Here is a 27,880-nt window from a genome sequence, read left to right on the forward strand (position 1 = left end):
GGGGGCAGTTTGCCGAGAGGACACCGGACTGCACTGCCCGCCGACTGAACCTTCTCCTGTAGCCCCATTATCCACAGTCTGCATTACAGCCAGAATCGTCACACGAGGACCTGGAAGTCGGATTCCACCAGCGTTCTGTGCGGTATCTTTTTTTTTTCTTCTCATTCAGCCTTGTCCTGCGTTGACGCCTTTTGAGGCACTCCGGCCAAACAAGGCCGGTCTCCTTGGTCAGAGGGACAAAACCCGTTTCGCTTTTACTTAAAGAAGCACGGAACCTCCCAGCTGCAAACCTCCGCACCACCACACAGCGCAGCTCCACGGGCCCCTGCACACCCCCAGCCCGGGCTCCCCGCCCCGCACCCACCCTCCCGCGGCGGGACGAACCGCCGCACCGGGCCCTCCTGAGGCCACGCAGCCCGGTCCCTCCCACCCGCTCCGCTGCGCCCACCCACGGGCCAAGCGGGCAGCCCCCCCCGCGGGGCGGCGACCCGAGCGCGGAGCTGTCACTCGCCGGACGCCCGGGAGGGCCATGAGCGGGCAGGGAGAGGTATGGCCGCCCTCGTCCTCCCCTTCCTAACCTCCCCAGCCCTCCTCCTCCTCCTCCTCGGCGGCGGGCCCGGGGCCAGCGGAAGGCGGCGGCGGCGGGGAGGGGCGGCAGCCCTCGGGCCCAGCCTGGCCGGGGGAGCCCCGAGGGTTCCCTTGGCACGGGGGCCGCCCCCGGGGGCTCTTGTTGTCACCCGCTGGGTAACAAGTCGATCCGCACACAGAGCCGAGATACTTGCTGTGTTTCCCAGGAGCAAGGGGGCCGGGTGGTATTCCAGAAAGCAAGCTCAGCTTCCCGGAATGCAGGGGCTACTTTGGGGCACAGAAGCACGGGAAATGACTTTAATTATATACACGGCCGGTGAACGTTCTTCACTTCCGTCTAAGGTGGCAGTGCTTAAAAACGTCACCAGGCATGCTCAGAGGGTAGGGGGCTTTTTGTTAGGGGTCCCTCGAGCCTATGGGGGGGGGATGGGGGGGTGGGCGAGGGGTATGTTAGTATGCTAATGGTGTGCTAACAATATGTGAATATGTCCAGTTAGTCAGTGTTTTCTACCTAGCACCCAGGGCTGTAAATATTCTCACACCAAGATAAATTGTGGGATTATCCTTTTCATCCCTTTCATCTGTCTTGCAGGCCTGTTCCTCGAGGACGGGTTGTTGACTACTAGGGATGTGTTTTCCTGTAACTCTCATTGTCTTAGCCGTTTTCCAAGTTCTGTTTTTATTCTACATGTCCCTTTCTCTTGTGTGATTTTCCACACAAAAATTATTTATTTCAGTTCATAACCTGCATCACTCCGGGGAGGCTGCAGGGCTTGGTCTGGCCCAGCAGCTGCTGCTGCTGGTGGAGCAACGGCCTGGATGGTCCATGGGTCTGTTTCTCCTTTCGGGTATGCGAGGTGCTGCAGGCTCTGGGAACTGCCTTTCCCCTCTGAGGAACCTCCAGAGCTTGGAAAGCGGGGTGGGGTGGGTGTGCTGCTGCCTCTGCCTTCCCGGGAGAGGGGTGCACAAGGCTGTTGGCCAGCTGAGCCCTGTCTGGCCTGGTGTCTGCACTGAGCCATGGCCTGGTAGTCGGGAAGCAGCTACTCTGGCAGTTCTTCTGCCTTCTCTACACACGGGCCTGGCTGTCCCACAGCTCGGACTGCCATCCTAGTGTTACCATTCTTAAGATAGCTCCTGAAATGCAGACAAAGGGACTGTGTTTAGGAAAGAGATATTTATTGGAGGTTTGCACAAAGCTGGGTGCTCGGGGCCTTCCCACAAATCAAGCGCACCAAACCAGATTTTTAATGTTTCCAAGTACATCCTCCTTATACTGATTGGTTAGTGATTAACATATAATATGGTTACATCACTATTTCTGCTATCACGTATGCTCAGGGGAAGGGTCTTCACCTGGGCAGGGGTCTGTTAGACCTGGGGGTGTAGTTTTTAGTATTGTAATGACATTATAATGAGCTAGGTTCATCTAAAGGACACAAGGTCGCAACTTCTACAATTTCAACTGCCCAAGACTGGTTTATCCATTAATCTTCTTGTTTCTGGTTCTTCTTTATCACCTCCTGCATTCCTAGGTACAATTATCCATATAGACCTCGAGTTTTCTCTGCCAAGTTGGTGATTTACATGAAATACTCTCTAAACCTCTTGATTAATTGCCTTCTTCATGGCCTAGTTGCTGCAGGATGTTCTTGCTCAGTACTGGCTGTGGTACTAATTGTGTGTCTCTCTGACTGCAATTTTAATTTGTGTATATATATACTGAGTAAATTTTACACAAAATAACCACATCACTGCATTTCTGAGTTATCTTCCAACACTACTGGCATCTTTCACCCCTTTCAGCTGGGCAATGCCTGTAATAGCTCCATGAGGCTCCTGACAACCTCCTCCTTCCCTGTGCAGTGCCTCTGTAGGACCACTGCCAAGGAGAGCCAGCGGTGATGTGAAGTAGTGTTCCATCTTCCCCTGGGATGTTTTCCTCTTTGTTTTCAGAAGCTGCAGCACCTACAGGGGCACATGTGCTTCCTTGTTCCCTTTCATTCAGTTCAGTGTCAGCTGGACTTGAGTCTCATTCAGCTCCTCCAGATGTCTGTCACCCCTGGAGACCCTCTGCCAGCCTGAAGCTGGCTTTGTCTGAACCTGTGCAGTCCGTCTGCTGTCCTTGGGGAAAGTTCAGTCTTTGACTATAGGAAGGCTGCCACTCTACTGGTGGTTACCACTGCCTAATTTGGAAATGGTTGCTGGGCTGTGTCTTCATGTCTTATATTTCTGTGGTTCAGGCTGCTGGTTAGAGAGTAGTGCCTTGCTTATCTTGGAATATCAATTATACAAATGCTTGAAATATGCATCTTGTGACATGTCTGTCAGTTATTATTGAACACTTAAGGAAAAGACAAATTCCTGTTGTTTTTTTTTCTTATGGCATTTTTCATAATACTCTTTTGTTTTGTCTTTTTCCTCTGTAATGATGTAATGAAGCTTGTATATGGATCCCATAGTTACAGCATTAAACAGGTGCTGCCAGCATGGTGTTCTCTTAATCCTATATACTCCATATGACTCTACAGACTCAAAGTAATTTGATTGTAATAAATGCTTAAGGGCTTGCTTAACTCTTTTATGTGAGAGATGGGAGATAAAAATACTTTTCCCACTATAGAAGAGTCCTTACTTCCTATTTATTTCTAAGTCTTACAGAAGAGTTAATCTTTCGTATTATGGAAGACTTGATTTTCAAGTCCAGTATCACAGTTAGCTCTCAAATAGAGAGAGATACAGAGAGAGAAGATAAGAAGCATCCCAATTTATGTCTTGAAGCATCCTTTTAAGCTAGGGATGCCTTGTTTTCTCCTGGTGAAAGTAAGGTGTGAGCAATAAAGTGACTTGAATATTACTGCATGGAAAAGAAGTAGAGTTACTCATTTAATACTCTTAAACAGAATAAATAAAAGTAAACTTGCAATTTTGGTTTCTCTCTTGTCTGCTTTTTCTTCATCATAATGTGTAGACTGGGAACATGCTTGCTTTATTTATTTTTATTTTAAATTTTGTTTTTATTATGGAGTTTTTTTTGTTTCATTTCTAGGTTAAAGTGAAAATACCTTTTGGAAACAAATACCTTGATGCGATCTTTTCTGTCCCAGAGAAGAAATCAACATATGGAGTGATTCTTACCCATGGAGCTGGAGGAGATACGAATTTCCCTCACTTGGTGTCTTTGGCAGCTTATCTTGCATCCCATGGACTTCTGTGCCTGCGGTTTACTTGCAAAGGCCTTAATATTGCTTATAGGACTAAGGCCTTCAAAACAGTTGTGGTAAGAAGTGACCGAATTATGCCAAAGCTTAGATCCATGGGGTGCACAGGATTCAAAACAAAACAAAAAAACCGCAACAAACCTAACCAAAACCAATGAAAAAAACAGATCCTTTGTGCTCTTGGTTTTCTTCATTTACCACTAGCTATTACTAAAGCAGCAATGGGAAAATTAGAAATTATGATTAGCTGAATGGTGCACTGCCCATGTGCAGAAACAGCAACAGCAATTTTTATAGGGCAATAGCCAGAACAGCTGCAGTAAATATGTGGGTTTGATTTCAGGGAGAGAAAAACATGAGAAAAGGATGTAAGGAAAGCAAGGATGTTTTGTGGAAAAATGGCTAGAAAACAAATTAAATATTCAGGATAGAAACAAGAGGAAGATGTTCTGGGAGGGCTTGGTGAGGGGCAGATGATTAAGGCATACAGCCTTGGGAGCAGTTTTGAGAGGAAAGAAGCTGACCTGGGAATTGTGCTGGACCTCTGAGGGTTGGCAGCTGGGAGACCAAGACTTTGGGGAAAAGAGTTGGGGACTCTGGGTCATAGGAGGAGCTGAAGCAAAAGAGATTCGGAGTAGCATATAGGAGCCCTAGAACCTTTTATAGGGCAGCTAAGTCCAGTTCTTAAGGAATTAATTTGCATTATGTCATTGTGATTAACTTGAAGTTAGACTTTGCTAGCTTTAATGAGGATTGGTTATCCATTCCTTTCTGAAGAAGCAAAATGTTTTAGTGAGCTTATATTATTATGCTGTGTAAAGGAAATGGAAAGGCCTCTGCTAAGATAGCATCTGATTAGTTCTCTCCTAAAAACTGAAAAATGTGTTGCTCAATTTTATCTTTCTGTCAGGCTGTATGTCTTAAAATTTCATTGTAAATATGTGACCTCAGCCTCAGTGAAAGACATTTTTGCTCCCTTATTTTGCATTTGGATGGGCTAAGAAAAGTGCACACGGTCTGTTACTAGAACTGAATTGATACACAGTAACCATTTATATATTGGTAACTTGATAGGGCACCTGTAATTTTAGACTTGCTGAGAACTAATATGAGTTTGCTTATGTTTATTATGTTATTACTGCAAAATGTTATGAAGTCATTTGCATGAAAAAAGCAAGATAGCAACTTGTATATATCTGTTCTTTGTTTAATCTGCAGTGCTGAAAGAGCTTTGCATTTTGTGTTTAGTACCTACAAACAAAAAAAACCACCCTGCCTCTTAGCTGCCCTTGTTCTGACTTGTAATATTTCTCTTTATCATCTTTCTTTAGGAATACTTAAAGCTTTCTGATGAATATAAGCTTTTGGGTGTCTTCCTTGCAGGTATTTGTTTTATTACCTATACTTTTCTCCCTTATACTGCCACTAACGATAGCAATTTGCAATTATTCCATTTTTTAAGTCTGTCCCACCTTGGTAAGAAGTGAGAAGACAGAGTTGGGTGACAGATTTCAGTCTGAGGTATCTGAGCTTGCTGTCTAACATGGGAACAAGCTGAATAAACTCCCACTAGTCAGTATTGCCTAGGGAGAGAAATTCAGCTATCTGTTGGGAGCATCTCCTTTGCAAGGAGTTGAATGCTCTGTAATCTTCTTTAATGGATTAGCAGTCCATGGACTGTCATGGGGATGTAGGTGCCAAGCCCACTTACAGATATGCAATCAGGTGTCTGACTGTCACCAGCCACCAGCGCTGTGGCTGGTGGGTGCACAGCTCAGCTCTCTCACGGCTGGCTCTAGCAGCACTGCTTCTCAGGTCTCAGATGGGGACATCCAGCCTGCAGCTTTCACCACATCTCCTTGGAGCCATGGCTGTCTAGAACTTTTCATCCTTCTCCTGATTCAACAGATTTATCTACAGAAGCAGGAAAGAAAGAGCAACGTACCATGTTTTCCAGGTGCTTTGGGAGAAAACTTTCTTGTCACTTTTAAGTGACAGAGCATGAGTTTTCTGATAACCCATGTGTACTAATTAACTGTGGTTCTTGAAGAATTCTAGTTACTGGTAAAGGGAAAACCATTTTGCCAAAGCAGGTTTTGGTAGAAAAAAACTAGTAGCACGTAGAAAATCAGTTATATGTAAAAGGGAAGTAGATGGGTGTGATTAGTGTGATAACTTGATACGGGGAAACCCTGACTGTTCTCTGACTAAGCGAAACCAAATCTGTGCTGATGCAAGTTAATCCAACTGGAACCAGCCACTTCTAGCACTCAATTACAGAGCATTGTCAGCTCATATGCCTCTTCTTTGAGGAGATATTTTGATATCCCCTTACTGTTACTGACTGACCTCATGCTACAAGTTCACACTTTAATTTTCATTTTTTTTCCCCCTTCTATTTTTACTTTTAGGCTCAAGTTTGAGTGTGCAAAAACACTTGCTGGATTTCTTTTTGGGAATAAGGCACAGACTTAATTTTCAAATTGAGCAGATTAAGGTTGCATTAAAAAATGATACAAAATAATAGTGTTGCTCTCTGGAATTTCTAAAGTCTGGGAAAGGACCTGTCCTTCTCTTCCTCCTATCCCCAGGACAGGCTGTTATTCCTCTCAGTTTCTCTCATTTATCTTTTTTTTTTTTTTTGTCCCCTTCTTATTTAAATGGGAATGTGAACACATAATATAACCAGACTTATAGCAGACTTTCAGCAGGAAAAAGCTGAAATTAGGATTAATATTTTTCATGAAGTAAATGAAAAGCATTCCTAGCATCTTGCACTACTGGTAGGCTGAAATACACTCAGTTGGATTGTTTTTAGTAGTTGTTTACTTGAACAGAATGTAGATGAGGTGACAGCAGATACTCTCTTTTATTTTAACATGGGAGAAAGGCCGTTCCATGGGCTCACGAGCTGCTGCATCTGTGATAAGGCAACTTAGCCAGGAGGATGATGATGACTTCATTCAAGGTCTAGTGTGTTTATCTTACCCATTGCATCGACCAAAATTTCAGTCCAAGCTCCGAGATGAAGATTTATTATCTATCAGGTGTCCGGTGCTGTTTGTCTCAGGGTCAGCAGATGAGATGTGTGAAAAAGTGAGTACTCTTGTAAATCCTGCAATGAAGGGGCAGTCTGGAGGGATAGGAATGGGTCTGAGTGATGTCTGTATTGTTATGTACAGCTGTGACTTTCATTAACAACCTTCTCTCTATATATACATATATATGTATAAATAAAAGTATATCTTCTGAAGGAAGCCTCGGGTAGGAAACTTAATTGACATAAAGAAGCCTAGAGGTGGTTTATTTTGGTGCTTAAAACTTCTGCCTCGTGCTTGATCCAAGCAAACTCATCTTTGGGTCACTAAAATACTGTTAATTTCAATGTTCTGTCTTTTTGGGTAGGATAAGGTTGTCCAATTAAAAGCGGGCTATGGAAAGAGCGAGCTATTTGTTCATTTGTGTTAGCTGTTACAGGTTACAAAACATAAACACTGTGCTGTGCTACCAGTCCACGTGGGTCACATTTTTGTGACAAATTCTAGCAAAGCAGTTCTACCCACAAGTCCAATTTCTGTGGTAGAAAGCGGTATTTTTGTAGAGATGAAGGACAGGTGTGCAGAGACCAGAATAAAGGGGGTTTCTGCCTTGGTTTTTTTGCAAATTGTTATCTCTTGTTCTTGAACAATTCAGCTTGAATTTGGGACTGCGTCCAATAGGCATTTTCCATGCTTGGACAGTTTCTAAGGAGTCATAATGCTTTTGTGAGGAGTTGTCACCAAAATAAGTCAAGCTATAACCAGCAGATCTTTTGAGTGCCCTCTTAGCGGGGAAATCTTCAAGACTTTCTGAGATGGTTCTTAGATCTGTTTGCTGATGAAGTTTAAAGGAATCAAAGCTAATCTCTAGGGAATATTACTACTCTGCCACTTGTAGACAAATCTGACATAAGAAGTCCTGTAATTTTATTTCTAGTACTATCCTCTGGCAGTAAAAGCATTTGTCATTTTCCCTTCATGGGGAAGGAGCCTGCACAGTGTTGTGACCTTTGCAGTTTTTATGTTCTAATTTTCTTCTATTTTGTGTTTGAGTGAGGGTGAACCTTTGAGCAAATATCATTACTGAACACAGTATCATGGTATCTTTGTCAACGTGTTTTTAACGTGTATGCACATCCATTTTGTTTTTGAGAGCTGCCTATTACGTGTTGCACAAGGAAAAGGGGAGGTTATCTAGGAATTGCACAGTTTGTAGCAGTTGATTCTCCAGCTTTTTCCTTCTTATTTTCTCTGTAGCAATTGCTGGAAGATGTGGCAAGCAAAATGAAAGCCCCTAAAAAAATCCATTGGGTTGATAAAGCAAACCATGGGATGGCAGTCAAAGGACGGACAGCAGACGATATCATGGAAGAAATAAATGCTCAAGTTTTTTCCTGGCTTAGAGAGAATTTTGAACTGGGGCAAAAATAATTTGCAGCGTTTAAGCTGTGTCTTAATTTAGCTTTTCCTACATGCAGCAAATTAGAATTTTTTATTTCTAAGAGACGTATTTTTTTAAAGACCCTTTCAGAGGTCTAAGTGTAAATGCAAATAAAACGTGTGAATGAAAAAAATATGCAAAACAATAAAGAACTTTTAAAAGAAAGAACATAAAATTCACCAAATATTTGATACCATGTCTGTGTTTCTGTGCAAGTAGCTGTATACTTCCTGCTCTGCATTAACATGAAAATGCTTTTGACTGATACTTGAAGTAACATACTTGAAATAATATAGTTTGATTTTGACAGCAAATCTTGAGATGCTTTTCATTCTGAGTATATTACCAAGGCTATACTTGATGGAAATGTCAACCTACTGATTTGTAGAATCACGTCCTCTGAGGCTGGCCCGCATAGGTTGTACTACTTGGCCTTGGTGCTGTACCCTGGCACTCCAGTGTGCTTCAAAGCCAGTGATGCAGGGAGAGGAATCTTGTCATTTACAGTCTCACTGCCCTAAGGAGCCAGTCTCAGCCTGTGGGGGGAGGGTGGGGGAAAGGGCAGAGGTAATGCAGGCATGGTTGTGCGTGTGGAGCAAAGAGAAAGGTTTAGTTTTGAAACGTCACCCTCCAATAACTTCCCTTGCATAAAGGACTCATCACAAAGGCCCTTTGGACAGATAGGCATGGAAAACTACTAAAGAAAAACTTGTAAGAGACAAATTATGTTTATAACTCTTGGACTCTTGGAGGAGGGAGCAGGTATGACATGTTGCTTTCTGTCAGAAGGGCTTAGAAGAGGCAGGTGAGGTTCTGGACCTCATTACCCATCAGCAGGAGGAACTCTGGTCTTCAACTGAGCTGTGATGTTGCAGAGTGGATGAAACACTTGGTGTGCCCTTGCAGCTGCTGTGGGCTATGAGTAACCAACCTGCTGGTATAACCAAAGGTTAGAGAAATAGATTAATTGCTTTCAGCCAACTTGTCAGCAAGTGTCAGCTGAATCATGACCTCTGAGATGAAATGGCTAGTTAGTCCTGAGACAAGCATCTTGGTTTGTCTCATGAGAAGGTGGTCTCATCTCCACTGCCAAGAGTTCCCTAAAACCTGCTTTGGTCATTCTGCATCTTATGGCTTGTTGCTTGCAGCTACAGTGTGACCAGTTGAAGGTGAGCAGGCAGCTTGAGCCTGGAGGCTGGCCTTGGGAGGAGCTGTTGTGACAGTGCAAAGCTGCTGAAACTTGCACCAGGTCATCCCTGGTGAGCTGAGAGGATTGTTACGATGGTTTGGTCAGGAGCTTACATCAGATAGCTTTATTTGGGCACTGTATTGTAGAACAGATCTATTTAAGACTCTAGCTTGGTATACTTAAATTATGACATATTGTTTACCATATGATCAAGCAAACCATTCCTTAGGCTTGCTTTTATTGTAGTAAAAGGCAAGTGAAAGTTAAAAATCAGATACAATATTCCTCTGTTGCTTCTCACAAGATGCCTCAAAAATGGTCATCTCCCAGCAGTAATGTTATTTGCTAAGCATAGCACACATCTAAATGACTGCACAGAAAATAAAGATGTGAATTCTTAATTGACTGTGTTAGAGGAAATAAAACCTCCCTTTGGACTGGAAGCATATGTGCCATCTTGATAATTTGATGACTTTAGACTTGACTTTAAATCCACCTATCAATCATTTTCAGATGATGTTGATACACTGAGACAGTAACAGCTGAATTACTTATTATTAGTGGAAAACAGGTATTTTAAAAATAGACTAGACTTGTGAGAGAATGATGTTCTGATTTGGTTTGGTGGATTCTTTGGTAGCGGGGGAAGGGCCAAGCTGAGAAGCTCCCCCTGCTCCAAACCCAGCCAGGGAGCCATTAGAGGGACAATAGATGTGCCTTTGTGTTTAACATACAAAAGAACTGATACAACACCTGAGGAGAGCTAGCAGAGGGGGAGAAGAGCTGTGCTGGAGAGTGAGAGCTGTGCTGGTGGTTGGTGAGGAAGAAGGTGCCCAAGCAGAAGCTTCCCTGCAACCCATGGCGAGATGGCAGCTGTCCTCCTGCACTCATGGAGGAACGTGGTGGAACATTCCCTGAGGGCGCCAGGAGGCGTGAACTTGGCCACTGGACTTGGATTTTGTGGCCAGAGGATTTGCTGCCTGTGGACTCTGCGCAGCTTTAGAAGACCCCAGCGCCAGGGGAGGTGGCTGTTCCCGAAGGAGCCTGTGACTCTGTGGGAAGCCCAGGCTGGAGCAGCTCCAGACCTCGTGGGAAGGACTCATGAAGGAGAGGTTCATGGAGGACTCTCTCCCATGGGAGGGACCCCGTGGGGAAGCAGGGAAGGACTGCAAGGAATCCTTCTTCCTGAGGAGGAAGGAGTGGCAAGAACCACCAGCCTGTGAACTGACTCTAAACCCCATCCCCTGTCCCCCTGTGCTGCTGGGGGGAAGGAGGGAGAGAAACTGGGAACAAAGTGATTTTGGGCCCGGGAAGAAGGCAGGGGTGGGGTAACATATGCAAGCCCTGCTCTGTGTGTTGTCTGTGTCCTGTGTGTGTTTCATTAGTGTGAAATTAAATTATTATTTTTTTTCCCCAAGATGAGTCTGTTTTGCCCGGGACTTTAATCGGTGAAGAACCCTCCTTGTCCTTTGTCTCAACCCAGGAGCTTTGTCCTCCTCATCCCAGAGCATGTGTGTGGGGGCAGTTGAGTGAGCGGCCACAGGGCTGTTCCTTTGTTGTCATGTTGGGCCCAAACCATGACAATTATTGGTGAGCCAGGCAGGAGAGACAAGGAGTTTAGATTCAGTAGTCACTGCTCCATGCTACTTAATTCTTTTCATATTGCCAAAGAGAGAGTTTCACAGGAAAAGCATCCATGAAAAAACTGCATGGATCTTAACACCTGTCCTGGTTTGAGCCAGGATGAAGCCAATTTTCCTTCTACTTATTTTTTCTTTCTTCAGTGAGCTTTCTTTTAACTAGCAACATTCTGTTCTAGCTAGGCTGATAAGACATTGGAATGTTTTTCTAACTGCTGGGTCTTCAAGGTCGCACCTTCACTCTGCCGGCCCAGACACTACGGGGAGATCTGTGACCCCCCCATAGGAGGCTGAGTTAGACAGACAGCAAAACTGGCCAGAGATATTCCATTCCATATATCTACGTAAGCTCAGAGGAAGGTCAGAGATCACAGACGACAACTTCCTTCCTGCTTCTTCTTCCCTTCTCTTCTGTCCATGGCTGGCATCCGGGGAGGACTCTGTCCATCCAGCACCATCGACCCTTAGGCTTGAGCTCTCCTGGCCCTCATCACTCTACACTTTCTCCAGCAGCAGCTCCGGGATTTCTCGGGACTGTTCCAGCTCAGGGGAGTGTGGTGGGAGTTGCTGGGGGTAGAGGGAGGCGAGAGGCTCTTGCACATACCTGAACAAATCTGTGTATAACTGTATATATTTTCTTATATCATTAGTGTTTAATTAAAGCTGTGTAGTTTAGTTTTCAATCCAGCCAAGTCTCTCTCTTTTTCTCTCTCTCTTTCCCTACCTGGGTGGGAGGGGGAGGGGATGGAGAGCATTGTTGGACCTGAGTCAAACGGTGACAACACCTTTGTCTAATATTCCTAATGTGTCCAATAGCACTGTGCTTTTCCTTCAGGTTAAAAAGTTACATTATAAACCCCATATTATTGTACTTGAGAATGCCAATTCAGAAATAAAGTCATGGTCTGAACAAGCTACATGGGTGGGGGAGGAGATTTACAGTTCTTACATGCCCTGTTGCAGAATACCCTTGTGAATAGACTCAGTATAACAAACATGAGTAAAAGGCATTTCCAACCTATCTCAAGACAGTAACACGTAACTGATACAAACATGGATTTTATTAAAAAAAAAAATATATGTATATATATATATATATAAAAAAAAAATGTTTTTGAACTAGGCTTGGCAACCACTGCATGATAAGAAGGAAATACGAGATGCTTGGTTTTCTTCCAATATGTAGGTCATGATACACCAAACTTCATAATATCCATTGGCATTTTAATCCAAATTTTTCTTCTTTCTTTAAAAAGGCATTTTCAATATAGGTAAATATTTAAAAAAATGTTTTATTTCTTTCTATCAGAGTTCATCTTTGGCCTGTAGTCAAGAAAGAACAAACATTTTTCAGTTAACTAGGAACTCAGTTTTTAACCATCTAGTCTTGCAAATACATGAAGAAATGTTTCTAAGTTCAACAGGCATTAATTAATGGCCTGGTAACTGATGCCTTGGGCTATTCAGCAATGGCTGTTCCCATTTGGTTGAGTATGAATTGAAAACATGCAGCACTTGACAATCAAGGCTGTATGTCCTGTACCTTTTTTCTGTGACAAGTGCAGGGAAAAAGGTCATCATCAGGCTGCTGCACTTTCTCCATCCCATCTCTGATTTTTGGCTCACTCACTTGCAAGCGGGCATATTCCTAGTTTTTAAAAAGCAAAGTTATCATTAATTCACAGAATCAGAGAATCTTAGGGGTTGGAAGGGTCCTCGAAAGATGATCTAGTCCAACCCCCCTGCCAGGCAGGATCACCTAGAGCACATCACACAGGAACGTGTCCAGGCGGGTTTTGAATGTCTCCAGCGAAGGAGACTCCACAACCTCCCTGGGCAGCCTGTTTCAGTGCTCTGTTACTCTCACAGCAAAGAAGTTTTTTCTGATGTTTATGTGGAATTCATAAACTTGTTAGATTTTACATCCAGTTGTAAATACTGCACCAACACAGCTGAGTAATTCTGTAGAAACTCTGGGGCTACACAATCTGTTACTCCACACTGTGTCACAGACCGGGTCAGCAGATACTTAACTGCAGGCAGGAGCCCCTCTGGGTGCCTCACGCGAGTTTCGGTATCTCAGTGCTAATGCACAGGTATTTTCAGCTGTGGTTCACAGGGTGTGTGTCTGATGTGGAATTCTGTGATCATGGTGGGTAACATATTCTTGCAGATTAGATCAAGATTTATGAGATCCGACTGCTTCTCTCAAACCGCCACTGGAATCTTAAAGGGTTTAAGAGAAAATAACCGCATGCAATGTTCGTAAACCAGCCAAAGTTCTTAATTGCTGCTACTTGCTCTGCAGCTTCAAGTACTGGACTGGCCAATTTCCAGCAGCTCCATATTCCATTGCCCTGAATTCTTTCTGTGGGATTTCTATTTTTGGGGTAATAGCTGCTAGAAATACACTAACCTGGAAAAGTTTGAAATAGTAACAAAAAATGTGATCTCCCATGAGGCTGTTTCTTGCAAATTCTTGTCCAGATTTTGCAATGCTTTTTGCCTGTCAAAGAAAATAAACGTGGGTTGTTGGTTTTTTTCAATTGTCAAAAAGTAGTTCAGTATTAATTCTGGAGCTAAGTATGGTGCTGACAGTTTAGGATTACTTCCTTATTTTTATTTAAGCCTTCTTAATTAAAAAAAATAAGGCATTCTTATGAAAATACTCCTAATTTTTCCACAATTCAAGTTAGTTTCAAATTAAGGGCAGTATTATGTATTTTTAAAATATGTTTTTCTTATTTGTAGGCTTGATGACCTTCTAATAGATTTTTTTCTTTTAAAGAAATGTTTTTTTTGCTCTTTCTATTTTGTCTAGAAACATTATGGAGTATTTCTAAATGTGTATTTACCTCTTCATCATGCTTTTTCGCCCACTGTAGTTTTTCTAGTAGATCACTCAGGTCACTTTTAAATGGAATATAATGTTTCCATGGCTGCAGCTCATTATAAAAATGCTCATAGTAGATGGAGTCTTGCTTTAGCACCACACTGTTTCCTGCTAGCAGATAAGGCAATCTGTATGCTGCCACCGTGCCATCAATATTAATTTGATATTTATACTGGAAAGAAAATGACTGTAAGTTATTAACAAACAGAAGATCCAAGTACCTTGGTTAGGTTGTATTATTCTGAGGGCACTGGTATTACTGACTTGCCGATATTGAGAAATGTAGGATTGCCTAGGCAAGCACCAATGTTTAAGTAGCTTTTATTATTTAGTTTGGAATTCATCACAGTGCAGGTTACACAGGGATGCCCTCTTCATCAATTTTAAGTTCTCCGGAAATTCTTAGACGCTCATCCTCAGATGTGAGGGTAGATGTGCCACTTCATCCACTGATTTTCCCACTATGTTAGTTATGTTAGTAGTCCTGATCGCTGAATCAGGAGAAAGAAATAAAAAGGAACTTGGAGTTATATGGATGACACAAGGTTCTACAGAACCTTTAGATGTAAAGCAAACATTATTATCCTCAGTGTAAGGGATACATAGCAGTTAATCCCTCTGGAGGGATGCTTATTCATGCTTGTTATTGGTGGTGTGCTGAAAAACTAAAAATCACTTTATAATTAATAATACATGCAAAGTAATTTGATAATGGGAAACACCAAGAACCTAGGTCTATGAAAACTGGTTGGTGGCTTACCTTAAAGAAGTCAAAAAATGAAATGTGCTTAACAATGGGGCCATAGAGGCTTTCATCATGTTTAAAAAAAAAAAAGTTTGTGAAAGCAGCATCTATGATCTCTGGGTATTTTCTGCTCAGTTTTACAAGTTCAAGCCTCTCTTTGCGGCTGTCACGTCCCCTCCAGAATGCTGTGGTATTCTTGTCTTCCCATGATGGGCCAGTATTTGCCTGAACTGACATCATATCCAGACTGACTCTGGAGGGGAAAGAGATTATTTCATAGTAAAGCCTACTGGAAATTTTTTTAAGTGCAATTACTTAACAGAGTTCACAGCACCAACAGGCAAATACCAAGAATGAAGGGAAGTCATGAGCACACCTGTACATAATGCTTGAAGGAGCTGGGAAAGTTTAGTTTGAGAAAGAGGAGGCTGAGGGGAGACCTCATCACTCTCTACAACTACCTGAAAGGACATTGTAGAGAGATTGGTGCTGGTCTCTTCTCACAGGTAATTAGCAAAAGAACAAGAGGGAATGGCTTCAAGCTGCAACAGGGGAGGTTTAGACTGGACATTAGGAAAAAAAAAACAACAGAAAGAGTGGTCAGACACTGGAATAGGTTGCCCAGGGAGGTGGTGAAGTCACCATCCCTGGATGTGTTTAAGGGTCATTTGGATGTGGTGTTGGTGGATATGGTTTAGGGGAGACCTTTGTAGAGTAGGGATGATGGTTGGACTTTGTGATTCCAAGGGTCTTTTCCAACCTGAATAGTTCTATGATTCTATGTATTGTATCAGTATTTTTGCAGTGACAAAAATATATAAGGAATGTCAAGTTCACAGGCCTGTGGAAAAACAGCGTAAGTTCAATGACAACATGGTGTGTGGAAAGAGGACCTGTCAGTTGTCATGGAAAAAAGTGGCTAAAAGCAGATATGGTTGACAGACAGGGTAATGCAATAGCTGATAATGGTGATAAGGCAGTCGTGATAGTCCAAAGGAAGATTTTTATGTAGCTAGCTTAATAAAACATATTTAACTTCCTTTGCTAAATTAAAGGGGGGAACAATTTAGGAAAGGTCCTGATATTAAAGGCAAGGAACCTGAACTGAATGGAGTGAAATGATAAACAGGTTCAAAGCAGATAACAAAGATTTCCTGGCTTTGTAGCGCTTCAAGACAGCGACAGCAGTTCTGAAGGCCAGTTATCAACAGTAATCAAAGTGGGAGACAGTAGGTCCTAGGACAAGGGTTCTGGCTAAGTTGGGCCTTAAAGGATACAGAAAAAAGAAAATCAGGAAAATCAGGAAAAAAGAGACCTAGCCAGTTGTCAACATGTTAATGGGAGGGAAACAAAGCAAACAAAATACCCCCTCTTGAAACATTCCCTCTAAGTGCTATTTTTAGTGACTTTTCCGTATTTAGATTAATTTTGATTTTTAAAATAAAACAGTGAAGTATTTTAATATATGTAATTTATGTTACATAATACAGAACTTGGTTAACATTGAGATATTGATTACCCAGTTATTGCCTATCTAGAGGGTGTTAATTTCTCAATGAATAAATAAAGAGTAAAACAATTAAGATTCTGTTAACACAAAATATATTTTTTGAAGATCATTCACTGTGAATTTTGTGAAAATTTTAAGCAGTTTCTTACCGGCCCATAGTCTCCAAAACTGAGTCTGTTAAGTCATATGTTGGCATCACAATGTCTTTTGATTCACTGGACCCACACCATGAGAAGATAGGGTGCAAGTTCTGTGAGGACTTTCTTTTCTCCAGAGGCCAGTCCCCTAAATTAACAAAAAATTCTACATCTGGCATTTTCACCTAAACAGAAACAAAGTAGGCACAGATGCATTTTAATACAAAGCATTATTCTTCTGCTGGCATCTTGCATATTGTAAACAACTTCACTAAGAGAAAAAAATAGCCAGGTCTCTAATATACTTCATGTACTTATAATAAATTATTAAAGTTTAGAAACATGTTAGAAGTACTAAGAAAATGGTAAAGCCTACAAGATTTTTTTTAAAAGATTTGCACAGTCACATAAATGCTCATGGTTTTTTGTTTTGGTTTGTTTTGGTTTGTTTGGTTTTTTTAATGGATAGGAACACCCCAGTTTAGAGGATGGTTTCTTGTTACACTTTACACGATTGGCTACAGTCTTTGTATCAGGCTAGAACTGGGATCTAGAAAGCAATCATACAGCTCCAAGGTAAGTTGGACCACCTTGTCAACTGTACAGAAAATTCCTGTTGGGTGGCAGTTTTCTGTCACACCAGTGAACTGATTTGCCCCCTGTCTGCATGATGGAAGAGAAGTAACAGAAATTAACAGCCATGATGGAAAGACCATATTTAATCAGGTCTGCCTGGGGTTAATTGTCATAGAATCATAGAACTACTCAGGTTGGAAAAGACCCTTGGGATCACCGAGTCCAACCATCATCCCTACTCTACAAAGGTCTCCCCTAAACCATATCCAGCAACACCAAATCCAAACGACTCTTAAACACATCCAGGGATGGTGACTCAACCACCTCCCTGGGCAGCCTATTCCAGTGTCTGACTACTCTCTCTGTGAAGAAATTTTTCCTAATGTCATGCCACAGGTTCTATGCTGTGACATAATCTTTTTTTCTTCTTGCTTTTGCCTCCCTCCTTACTAAGTCTTAACTGACTATTATGAACATCTCATTATTATACTGTAATATTTTGAAAACTGTTGGAATAACTCCAAGATCTCTGTCCTGACTACTAATAGATAACACAGAGATTATTGTTGTATGTGCGTGTATTTTTCAAGTGTTATCATCAAGTACCTTAATAGCTACATGAGAAAACACCTTCTCTGAAGAAAGATCAATCCTGATTATTAATAATTCTCAAATTAATATATATTCAGCTAAAAATAAAGTTGAAACATTTTGCTGATTCCTCATCATATATATGCATGAAAGCATGTATCCTCTCAAAATCCTTTGTTCTTTAGATCAGAATGGTTGGCCACAGGCTAACATTTCAGGATTCTTCTGTGGCCCAAATAGGTTTCTTTAAGTTTTTAATTTAATTTATCTTTATGGACAGAGAAAGAAAATAATTTGCCAAATATCAAGCACCTTCCTAAATGGAGATATTTTCCTCTAACATGAGAATACCTTTGGCAAAGACATCCAGAAAGTCCACGGAGACCCAAAGCAGTACTCTGTCATCAGTATATGGACTGACAAGAAGGGTTTTATTGTGTACCTTCATTTCAGATAGGGTTTGGCTAAGGTTTTAATCTTCAGCATTAAACTCTGTTAGTATAGTGCCATCTAATGGTTAGAATGGACATAGAAAAGCTACAAATATTTTATTTATGTCCTCAATGACAGAACCATTCAGCAGGTTAAATCTTCCCCTACCCAATAATCTATTGCCTTTCAGTGACACCACCTTAATAAAATTCCTACAGGATTTAATGGGGATGAGACAAAATGTGTTTTCTAAATCTGTAAATACTTTCTGTCTTTGGAGTTAGCAAATCTTTTACAAGATTTAGACTACATACCTTTGCTACAATTTAATTCCATCATTTCTTGTTCACCACTACTGACACAGAGAACTTTCATCTTCCATAGAGCAACCTTTAGATAATTAAAAGCTACATTCACAACTTCCCTTAGACACTATTAGATGAAACAACCCCCACTTAAATGAATCTTCATTTGTATATGTAGTATACATACCACTTTCCTGTGCAATGTCAGTAATTGAACAATCTTTCTTGAAGCATAACACCCAAAGGCAGACACAACAGCATAACCGATCCATTACTAATCATGAGTATAGTGGAAAGGTTACTTTACATTTCTTTCTTATGTTTGTTCTGTTAAGGTGTGTGTTTAGCCTTTCACCACAGCATGCCACTGTTGTTGACTCCAGTCAAATTTGTGATCCTATAACTTTCACACTTTGCTGCCACTCACTCCCTATTTCAAATAGGGGTAATAACTATATAACTTACTAAGCTTTTGTGTAGTATCCTGCTCCTGTAATTTTAGTTTATCTATTTTTTTCATACAATTTCTCTTAATTGTTAAGACAATCTCAACTTACGATGCTGTACTGTGAAGTGCTTGCAGGTTCTTTCATTTTTGTTACCTGAAAATTCTATAAGCATATTCTCTAGTCCATCTTTCAGTCAAAATATAACTAAGTTATGAAATGCGGGCTGAAGGTAGGAGAAATTACTGAAGAACATATTCGTGACTCCTTTCTCCCCTCTGGAAACACTGGCAACTATTATTTAAGTGAGGCTTTCCAAGCAGGCTACAGTAGTTTTTCTAGACAGTCTTCCTGTCTTGTTTATGAGAAACTTGTGAGACTTGCCTTCAAAAGTCTAACTAAAATGAAGATACTGGCTATCCATACAGGAAGCCTATTACCTTGTTATAGAAAGAAATTATATAGGTATGACTTGATATTTTTATGATAATTCCATGTTGTTTCATACCAATTACAACCTTTCAGCTGCTTATAAATAATGTGTTTGGTTTTTATTAGATTTTGTTAAGGACATTTTTTTTACATTAAAAACTCCATAGTCCAGTAGCTCCTCTCTTCTTTCTCTCCTTTTTAAAAGGCCAGCGCTTTGTCTTTTTACAGTCAAAACCAGATATTAACTCAAATATCTTCACATTTCTCTTACTACTCTCTTCATGTAACAATTACATATTTGTGTGTGTTGAAACTTCAGCCCTGCTATATTCTGTCACTATGCACATAAAATCAGGTTTTTTCCAAAGTTTCCTTAGGAAAGTCTGCATGGTGCGTTTTGCTTGTACATGAAGGAAGTTTCCACACAAGCTACCTGTCAGCCTTTTGATACTCTTTCTCAGTTCTTCCCATCTTATTTTCGACATGAGGAATTTAATGGAGAACGATATAAGTTCCCTATCTTTTTCAGGCTTCCTGTAAAATATATACTAGCAGAGGCAGAATTTTCTATTAGATGTTACAGGGTGATTTACTTAGTTTACACAAAAAAAACCTCATCACACTCTGTCCAAATCTATCAAACTCTCCTATGAAATATCGCTTTTCAATTCACTTTTGTGATATTCCACCCACTGATCAGATAGCACTCTAGAACATGCCAACCTCAAACAAGGAAAATCCATCTGACCTTTCCATTACTCATCAAAGAACAAGAAGGGCCTTTTAACAGAAATAGCAATAAATATGCTGAAGTACATTTGTTAAGCCCAGGCTTCTATACATTAGGACATACAAAACAGATGACTGTACAGATGTACTCACTTTTCTTGTCAGAGAAAGCAGTATGGCATCCATGAAAATTCTGAAGCCAACATGTTCACCATACGTCTTTATATAAACCTGAAAATAAACACAGGTTTTGTTGGTCTGATGATTTTATTTCAGAGAATGGCTGGCACAATTTAGAGCTCTTTTAATTGTATAGCTGTACAGATTGTATAGCTGTACAGAGTTATGAGTCAGCAGGGAAGCTTTAGAATTCTCATTTCTCTAACTCATCACAGAAAAGCAACTGAAAGAAAAGGACAATGCCTAGAACTTAATGATGTGAATGACAGTGTGGAGTGTTTATGGGTAAGAATCAAGGGAAAGGCCAATAAGGCAGACATCATGGTGGGAGTTTGTTACAGACCCTCCAACCAGGATGTAGAAGTTGACAAAATATTCTATAAGCAGCTGGCAGAGCTCTTGCAATCACCAGCCCTTATTCTCGTGGGGGACTTCAAGTTCCCAGATGTCTGCTGGAAATACAACACAGCAGAGAGGGAACAGTCCTAGAGGTTCCTGGAGTGTGTGGAAGACAACTTCCTGACACAGCTGTTGAGGGAACCAACTAGGAAGAGTGTCCAGCTGGAACTGCTGCTTGTTAATAGAGAAGGTCTTGTGGGGGATGTAAAGGTTGGAGCTCATCTTGGGCAAAGTGATCACAAAATGATAGGAGTTCTCAATTCTTGGAGAAGCAAGGGGGAGAGCCAGCAGAACTGCCACCTTGGACTTCCAAGGTCTCACATCTGTCCCTGGGAAGGTGATGGATCAATTAGTTCTGGATGTCAGACCTTATTAATGTATCTAAGTATCTAAAGGGTGGGTGCAGGGAGGATGGAGACAGGCTCTTCTCTGTAGTTCCCAGCGACAGGATGAGAGGCAATGGGCACAAGATGAAACATAGGAAGTTCCATTTAAATATGAGGAAAAACTTCTTTGCAATGAGGGTGACAGAGCCCTGCAACAGGCTGCCCAGGGAGGTTGTTGTGGAGTCTCCTTCTCTGGAGATATTCAAAACCCACCTGAATGCAGCCCTGAGTAATGTGCTCTAGGGGATCCTGCTTTAGTGGGGGAGTTGGGACTAGATCATCTCTAGAAGTCACTTCCAACGCTGACAATTCTGTGATTCCATGATTCCATTACAAGCTTTGCTTGCTTTTGCAGACATTTTAGGGCTGTCTCATGGAAACAGAAACTGGTTGCCTGTTTCTGTTGTGTTCCATTATTCTTATTTCCATATGAAACTACTGAAGTCGATACAGTTTTGTTAAAAAGAACTGTAGATCTGATCCTCAGTGGAACTAAGTGGTATTTCTTTACCACAGAATTATGCACAATGTAATTTATTGGTGCATGTCAAATTAGATGATCGTGACACTCCACAGAAATATTACTCAGAGAACAGGAAAATTAATTGGCATTTAGGAGACTTGGGCCTGTGCCCAGTACTCACATTGATTGCTTGGAAAGTAATCTGCCTTCACTGTGCTTCAGTTGTAACATGGGCAAAAAGCATTTTACAAAGTAGGACAGAGACTACTGAGTTCATATACAAACTGCAAAGTGTTCAAGGACAGGGAAGCAAGCAAAGGAACTTTCTTTAAGAACAGACAGTAAGAAGCTTTTCAACTGGGAAGAGCTGACCAGGCTAGCTGTACGACATGTCACCAAATCCCCATATAGACTTCAGATCACCCAATTCCATACCTCATTATCTTTGATGGTGTAATGACACAAACTCTGCCTTTGTCCGAACCTCTGTGGAATTTCTTTTGCAATCTTATCTGGATCAACAATAGGAAAATTTGCCAGGTCTCTTTGAATCTGTGGAATAATCTGAGGGCAGTTCATATCTTCCAGCCACACACTGCTCTCCTCCTGAGGGCAGTCACAGTTTTCATGGTAAACGGGTCCTATCAGGAACACAATGATTTTATTTTTAGTAAGTCATACTACTGGGTGGCTGAGATCAGAAAAGAGGGTCAGACACTGAGCATTCACTGCTTAGGGACAAAGCTTTGACAACTCTAAATGCACATGTTGGAACTTTTTTTTTTTTTACTCTGATGGAGTCCTGCCTAGCTACGGTGTGAGCCCTCTACATGTATTTGTTAGGCAATAGCTTCACAGCATTTGTTTCTTTTTACTATTTTGAATAGTACATGCAGGATACATAATGAATCCATCATACCAATGGGATTTGACAGTCTTGAGAAGTATGAAGGTCCTGTAGAATCCTATGCTAATCCCAGAAGATATTTTGGGGTGCAGTTTCTGAGAAAAATCTGCAATGGGAAATCTGGTTGTAGTGCCTGCTTCTTACCTTTTAAAATGTATGGAGACTTTGCAACATGTTTATCTCCAGCTTTGACTTCTATCTTCAGTTTTTTGTAGCTTGCATACATCCTGTATCTCACAAGGAAGGAACCATCTTTCCTGTCCAATACTTGCACACCAACCCGAGTGAACTGTTCATCAGGAGCAGTGATCTTCACCTGGAATGCATTTTCACCCGGTGATGAAGTCAACCTACCAAGGCAGCAAATGGAAGCTTAATACTAAAGGAAATACACAACAGCTTTCTTAGTCTGATTCATTCCTTTTCAAGTCGACAGCTTTCCAGTGACTTCACTGAGCCACACAGGGTCTTTATGAGCACATCCTAATGTTCACAAGCAAGGCATGATCTTTCCAAAGAGAATTTTGTTAGGGTACCTAAAACATCTCATGCAGTTAGAAGCATTAGGTATCAAGGTTCCACTCAGATACTCATGAACACAGCTCCAAAATTACTTTGTGCCCTACACATTGAACAGTGTTGGAAATACGGTCTTTGATTATATGGGAACAGAGCACCTTTAAAATCCAGCATAGCTCTTGGTTAGTAGTAGCTCAAGTGTAAAATGATGGTAAGGTAGAAAGCATGCAGATAAATGGATCTTGGTGGATAGATCTTGGTGTCCTGTCCTGTAGGGGCAAAGGTTTTAAACTGAAAGAGGGTAGACTTAGATTGGACAAGGGTGATGAGACAGTGGAACAGGTTGCCCAGAGAAGCTACGGATGCCCCATCACTGGAAGTGTTCAAGGTCAGGCTGGATGTGGCTCTGAGCAACCTGATCTAGAGAAAGATGTTCCTGTGAATGGCCGCAGGTCAGACAAGATGATCTTTAAAAAATCTATTTCAACCCAAACCATTCTACGGTTCTATTAAAAAAACAGCCAACCAACAAAATGCAGGACAAGCTTCCCTTTAGCAGGTTAATAACTCTGTTACTTTACACAGAAACAAAATGTTTCCAGCTTACTTTGTTTTCCTGATATTATTTAAGGAAGTGAAGAACAAAGTTAAATTTCTTAATCATTATGGTAGTTCATACAGGGAAGAAAATAAATAAAGGGTATTATAAATGCCATTGTCCTGGTAGGTAAAAAACATAATAGCGGGAGCATGTAATTCAGTGTGCACTTACAACATTTTCACCATACAACAATCACAGAAAAATCTCAATGAAACCATAAAATAATTTGCAAAATCATGAAGTTACCATGTATCACAGAGGTATTAAAAAACAATAAAAATGTTGCATCTGCCATTTTTCCCCCACTTCTTTAAACAACCAATTTGTAGCGAGGGCTTGGGCTAAAGATAGAGGTGGTGGGAGTGGCCAGACTAACAGATTACAGCCCAGCAGCTTGGTCACCTTTCCTTAAACTTGGTCACCTTTCCTTAAACTTGTCTAGGCAAACAAGAGCTGCCAGCTCAACTAAATGCAGGATATATTTACTGTCAAAGATAAACTGAATTGCCAGCTTCCTGTCTTGCGTGTCATGATACATCTAATAATCCCATAAATCTATGGGACCTGATGGGATTCACCCACGGGTCCTGAGGGATGGTGGATGAAACTGCTAAGCCTCTGTCTATCATATTTGAGAGGTCATGGCAGTCTGGTGAGATTCGTGCTGGTTGGAAAAAAGGGAACGTAGCCTCGATTTTTAAAAAGGGGCAAAAGGAAGACCCAGAGAACTACAGGCTGGTCAGTCTCACCTCTGTGCCTGGCAAGGTCATGGAGCAGATCCTCCTGGAAAGTCTGCTAAGGCACATGGAAAATAAAGAGGTGATTGGTGACAGCCAACATGGCTTCACTAAGGGCAAGTCATGCCTGACCAATCTGGTGGCCTTCTACAACAAGGCTACAGAGATGGTGGATGGTGGCAGAGCAACTGACGTCATCTACCTGGATTTGTGCAAGGTGTTTGACACTGTCCCACATGACATCCTTGTCTCCAAACTGACAAGGCAAGGATTTGACAGATGGACCACTGGGTGGATAAGAGATTGGCTGGATGGCCACACCTAGAGAGTTGTGGTCAATGGCTCAATGTCCAAATGGAGGCACATGACGAGTGGTGTCCCTCAGGGGTCAGTATTGGCACCAGTGCTGTTTAACATCTTTGTTGGAGACATGGACAGTGAGATTGAGTGTATCCTCAGCAAGTCTGCTGATGATACCAGGCTGTGTGGTGTGGCTGACACCCAAGAGGGAAGGGAGGCCATCCAGAGGGACCCTGACTGTCTGGAGAGGTGGCCCAATGCCAACCTCATGAAGTTCAACAAGGCCAAGTGCAGGGTCCTGCACCCAGGTCAGCACAACCCCAGGCACAGATATAGGCTGGGGCAAGAATGGCTGGAGAGCAGTCCTGAGGAGAAGGACTTGGGTGTGGTAGTTGATGGGAAGCTTGACATGAGCCACCAGTGTGCACTTGCAGCCCAGAGAGCCAACCATATCCTGGACTGCATCAAACGAAGTGTGGCCAGCAGGGCCAGGGAGGAGATTCTCCCCCTCTACTCTGCTCTGGAGAGACCCCACCTGGAATACTGCATACAGTTCTGGTGCCCTCAGCACAAGAAAGATATAAGACCTGTTGGAAAGGGTCCAGAGAAGGGCCACCAAGATGATCAAAGGCCTGGGGCATCTCTGCTATGAAGACAGGCTGAGAGAGCTGGGGCTGTTCAGCCTAAAGAAGGCTCCAGGGAGACCTTATAGCGGCCTTCCAGTATTTGAAAGAGGCCTACAGGAAAGCTGGGGAGGGGCTTTTCATCAGAGAAAATAGTGGTAGGAGAAGGGGTAATGGTTTTAAACTGAGAGAGAGGAGATTTGGTTAGATATTAGGAAGAAATTCTTCCCTATGAGGGTGGTGAGGAACTGGAATGAGTTGCCCAGGGAGGTGGTTGGTGCCCCATCCCTGGAGGTTTTTAAGGCCAGGTTGGATGAGGTTTTGTGCAACCTGGTCTCGTGGTAGGGTTCCCTGCTCATGGCAGGGGGGTTGGAACTTGATGATCTTTAAGGTCCCTTCCAACCTTAATGATTCAATGATTCTAATCTGGACAACCTGGATGGAGCACACTGAGCTCCTATCTAGCTTGTATGGTCAAGGTTTCTTTCCTGTAGAAATGGAAAGCCATGATTTTCCTCTGAAAACTAAGTTCACCTACTTAATTCCTATGGAGTTTACTTAATGGCCTGCAGAGTAATTCCTAAACGACTGCAATGATCTTGTGCCTACGTGTTTAGGAGGAATACTGATGTTCCTAACAGTGGAAAGAAGCAGGCCACCTGAGCAGTTATATACTAAATACAATATATTAGTTATTGTGAAGGTCTTGACAAGGCAGAATAAAACATAGATTTGTGACTGGACCAAAACTTGTATTTTGCTATTGAACATTTTCATCATCTCTTCCCCTTGTGCAGTTACATGATACTCCTAAGAAGAGGAATTAGCTTTTTCGAAGTGATATACAGGAGGCCACAGAGAGCCTTCAACATCAGCAGTTCCCCTTTCTGCAAGAAAACCCCATGTAAATTTCAGCTTAAAAGGTGAAACTGGATCAGGGGAGGCCGAGGATGGGGCCCGTCGCCGTGCCGGCACCGCTGCCACTCAAGGCGGGAAGCAGGACGCCTCGCTCCCCCACGACAAACCCAGGACTGACGATCCGGACCCAGGGCCCGCAACTCTTTAGGCGGCTGCCCAAGCTGGGGGCGCTGGGGGCACCGGGGCAGCCCCGAGGGGCTGCGCCGATCCCCGGGGAAGGGCGCGTCAGGCTCCCCGCCCCAACCCCCTCCCCCTCCCGCGGGGCGGGGGCGAGCCGGGAGCGTGACTTTGTCACCCCTCCCTCGGACTTCCCAGGGTTGTGCGCTTGTTTGCTCCTGCCCGCGACCTCCGCCTAGGTGAAAAGGCGCCGCAGCCGCCGCCGCGCTTACCTCTGCCCTTCGGCATCCGCGGCCTGCACGTAAAAATAGCGAGCCGGGAGCACCGCCTCGGCCCGCAGCCCGGGCCCCCAGACCGCGCTGTGCTCGGGGCTCGGCCCGCCGCCCCCGCCCGCCGCGGCGGCTCCCAGGGCGACGACGAGAGGCCACAGGCCAGGCATTGACGGCGCTTCCCCTGACGGAGAAACTCCCGCCGGGGCGCGGAAGGCAGCGCAGCGCCGACCGCCCTCCTCCCCTCGCCGCAGCACCGCCGAGTCCCGCCTTCGGGGCGGCTGCGCGCAGGGCGGGGACGTGGAGGGGGAGACGGCGGGACGGTGGCCGCTCGGCCCCGGGCGCCCGGCCACCAGCCCTGCTCCCTCAGGGCGCCATCCCCGGGGCTCCGAGGAGAACGGAGGGTTGGGGGGGGCGGGGTGACCTCCCGCCAGCCCCCCCCCCTGCCTCCTTCCGCGGGGGCGGGCGGTGCCGCGGTCCCTGCGCGGGGCTGGGAGCTGCGGTCGGGGGGGAGGCGGGGGGTGGGCGGCTTGCTCCGGGTGGGCCCACGGCTGCCCCAGCCCCGGAGCGGCCCGCCGGCCGGCTGGCTGTGCTGGGAGTCACGGCCGGGATCATCTCAGAAGGGAGACTGGGGAAAGCCGGCTCTGCCCGTGTCTCTCTCTGGCTTTCATCTTCAGACGTTTTGGTATTGCTGGATTCTCCGTGTCATGAGCTCAAGTTCCGCCCCGCCCCCCCCCCATTCCGCTCCGTTGCCGGAACGTCAAGGTGATAAATAAAATTTGCAGCTGGGAAAACAGGTTTGCAGAACTCTCCCCAGAGCAGCAGATGCAGGTGGATGATCTAAGCTGTCTGGGCGCCGCACTTGGGTCACCGCAGCCCCATCAACACTACAGGCTTGGAGAAGAGCGGCTGGAAAGCTGCCCAGCAGAAAAGGACCCGGAGGTGTTGGTCAACAGCCAGATGAGTATCAGCCAGTGTGTGCTCAGGTGGCCAAGAGCACACATCACCCTGGCCTGTATCAGAAAGAGTGTGGCCAGCTGGACCAGGGCAGGGGTTGTCCCCCTGTATTCGGCACTGGTGAGGTCACACATCCAATACTGTGTTCAGTTTTGAGCCCTTTACTGCAAGAGGGACATTGAGGTGCTGAAGTGTGTCCAAACAAGGGCTGTGAAGCTGCTGAAGGGCCTGGAGTACAAGTCTTACGAGGAGCGGCTGAGGGAAATGAGGTTGTTTAGCAGAGAAGAGGAGGCTGAGGGGAGATCTTATCACTCTACAACTACCTGAAAGGAGGTGGTAGTGAGATGGGGTTGGTTTCTTCTCCCATGTAAAAAGCAATAGGATGAAAGGAAACAGCCTAAAGTTGTGCTAGGGGAGGTTTAGATTGCGTATTAGGGAATTTTTTTTCACTGAAAGGGTTATCAGGCACTGGAACAGGCTGCCCAGGGAAGTGGCTGAGTCACCATCCCAGGAGGTATTTAAGAGGTATCTAGATGTGGTGCTTAGGGACATGGGGCCAGAAGGGATGCACCCAAGAGTGCTGAAAGAGCTGGT

At 43.5% G+C, this 27,880-nt stretch overlaps 2 protein-coding genes across 3 annotated transcripts; one reads left to right on the forward strand and one right to left on the reverse strand.

Annotated features, from left to right (window-relative positions):
* Positions 1 to 394: 394 nt before the first annotated feature.
* On the forward strand, positions 395 to 8,476 carry TEX30 (testis expressed 30). The gene is made up of 5 exons (XM_051632129.1): positions 395 to 547; positions 3,635 to 3,865; positions 5,138 to 5,189; positions 6,697 to 6,902; positions 8,102 to 8,476. The coding sequence occupies exons 1-5, from the start codon at positions 530 to 532 to the stop codon at positions 8,273 to 8,275; spliced, it is 681 nt and encodes a 226-aa protein (XP_051488089.1). The 5' UTR covers positions 395 to 529; the 3' UTR covers positions 8,276 to 8,476.
* A 3,681-nt stretch (positions 8,477 to 12,157) lies between these two features.
* POGLUT2 (protein O-glucosyltransferase 2) lies at positions 12,158 to 26,653 on the reverse strand. 2 transcript variants are annotated; one of them, XM_051632062.1, is made up of 10 exons: positions 26,333 to 26,653; positions 22,390 to 22,561; positions 21,774 to 21,979; positions 20,064 to 20,141; positions 16,412 to 16,584; positions 14,768 to 15,005; positions 13,970 to 14,179; positions 13,531 to 13,620; positions 12,658 to 12,762; positions 12,158 to 12,437 (listed from the first exon to the last, which is right to left on the reverse strand). In XM_051632062.1, exons 2-10 carry the CDS (start codon positions 22,469 to 22,471, stop codon positions 12,420 to 12,422), a joined length of 1,200 nt encoding a protein of 399 aa, XP_051488022.1. In that variant the 5' UTR covers positions 22,472 to 22,561; positions 26,333 to 26,653; the 3' UTR covers positions 12,158 to 12,419. The 2 variants fall into 2 exon arrangements, with proteins under 2 accessions (XP_051488022.1, XP_051488011.1); XM_051632051.1 differs by having other exon boundaries at positions 22,390 to 22,595; positions 26,333 to 26,594.
* Between the last annotated feature and the right edge of the window lie 1,227 nt (positions 26,654 to 27,880).

Source organism: Apus apus, chromosome 1 (genome assembly GCF_020740795.1).
Source record: "Apus apus isolate bApuApu2 chromosome 1, bApuApu2.pri.cur, whole genome shotgun sequence".
In the NCBI taxonomy this organism is placed as follows: Eukaryota; Metazoa; Chordata; class Aves; order Apodiformes; family Apodidae; genus Apus; species Apus apus.

What these genes read in the sequence shown, in the direction of transcription:
- POGLUT2 (XM_051632051.1), bottom strand. Translation starts at nt 26,499, where the DNA reads ATGCCTGGCCTGTGGCCTCTCGTCGTCGCCCTGGGAGCCGCCGCGGCG. An exon ending in CGAAAAAGCATGATGAAGAG is followed by an intron (nt 13,621 to 13,969) that starts GTAAATACACAT and finishes TTTCTTTGACAG; the next exon opens with GCAAAAAGCATTGCAAAATC. An exon ending in ACTATTTCAAACTTTTCCAG is followed by an intron (nt 12,763 to 13,530) that starts GTTAGTGTATTT and finishes TTTAAAAACTAG; the next exon opens with GAATATGCCCGCTTGCAAGT.
- TEX30 (XM_051632129.1), top strand. An exon ending in TTTGGGTGTCTTCCTTGCAG is followed by an intron (nt 5,190 to 6,696) that starts GTATTTGTTTTA and finishes CATGGGAGAAAG; the next exon opens with GCCGTTCCATGGGCTCACGA. An exon ending in CAGATGAGATGTGTGAAAAA is followed by an intron (nt 6,903 to 8,101) that starts GTGAGTACTCTT and finishes TTTTCTCTGTAG; the next exon opens with CAATTGCTGGAAGATGTGGC.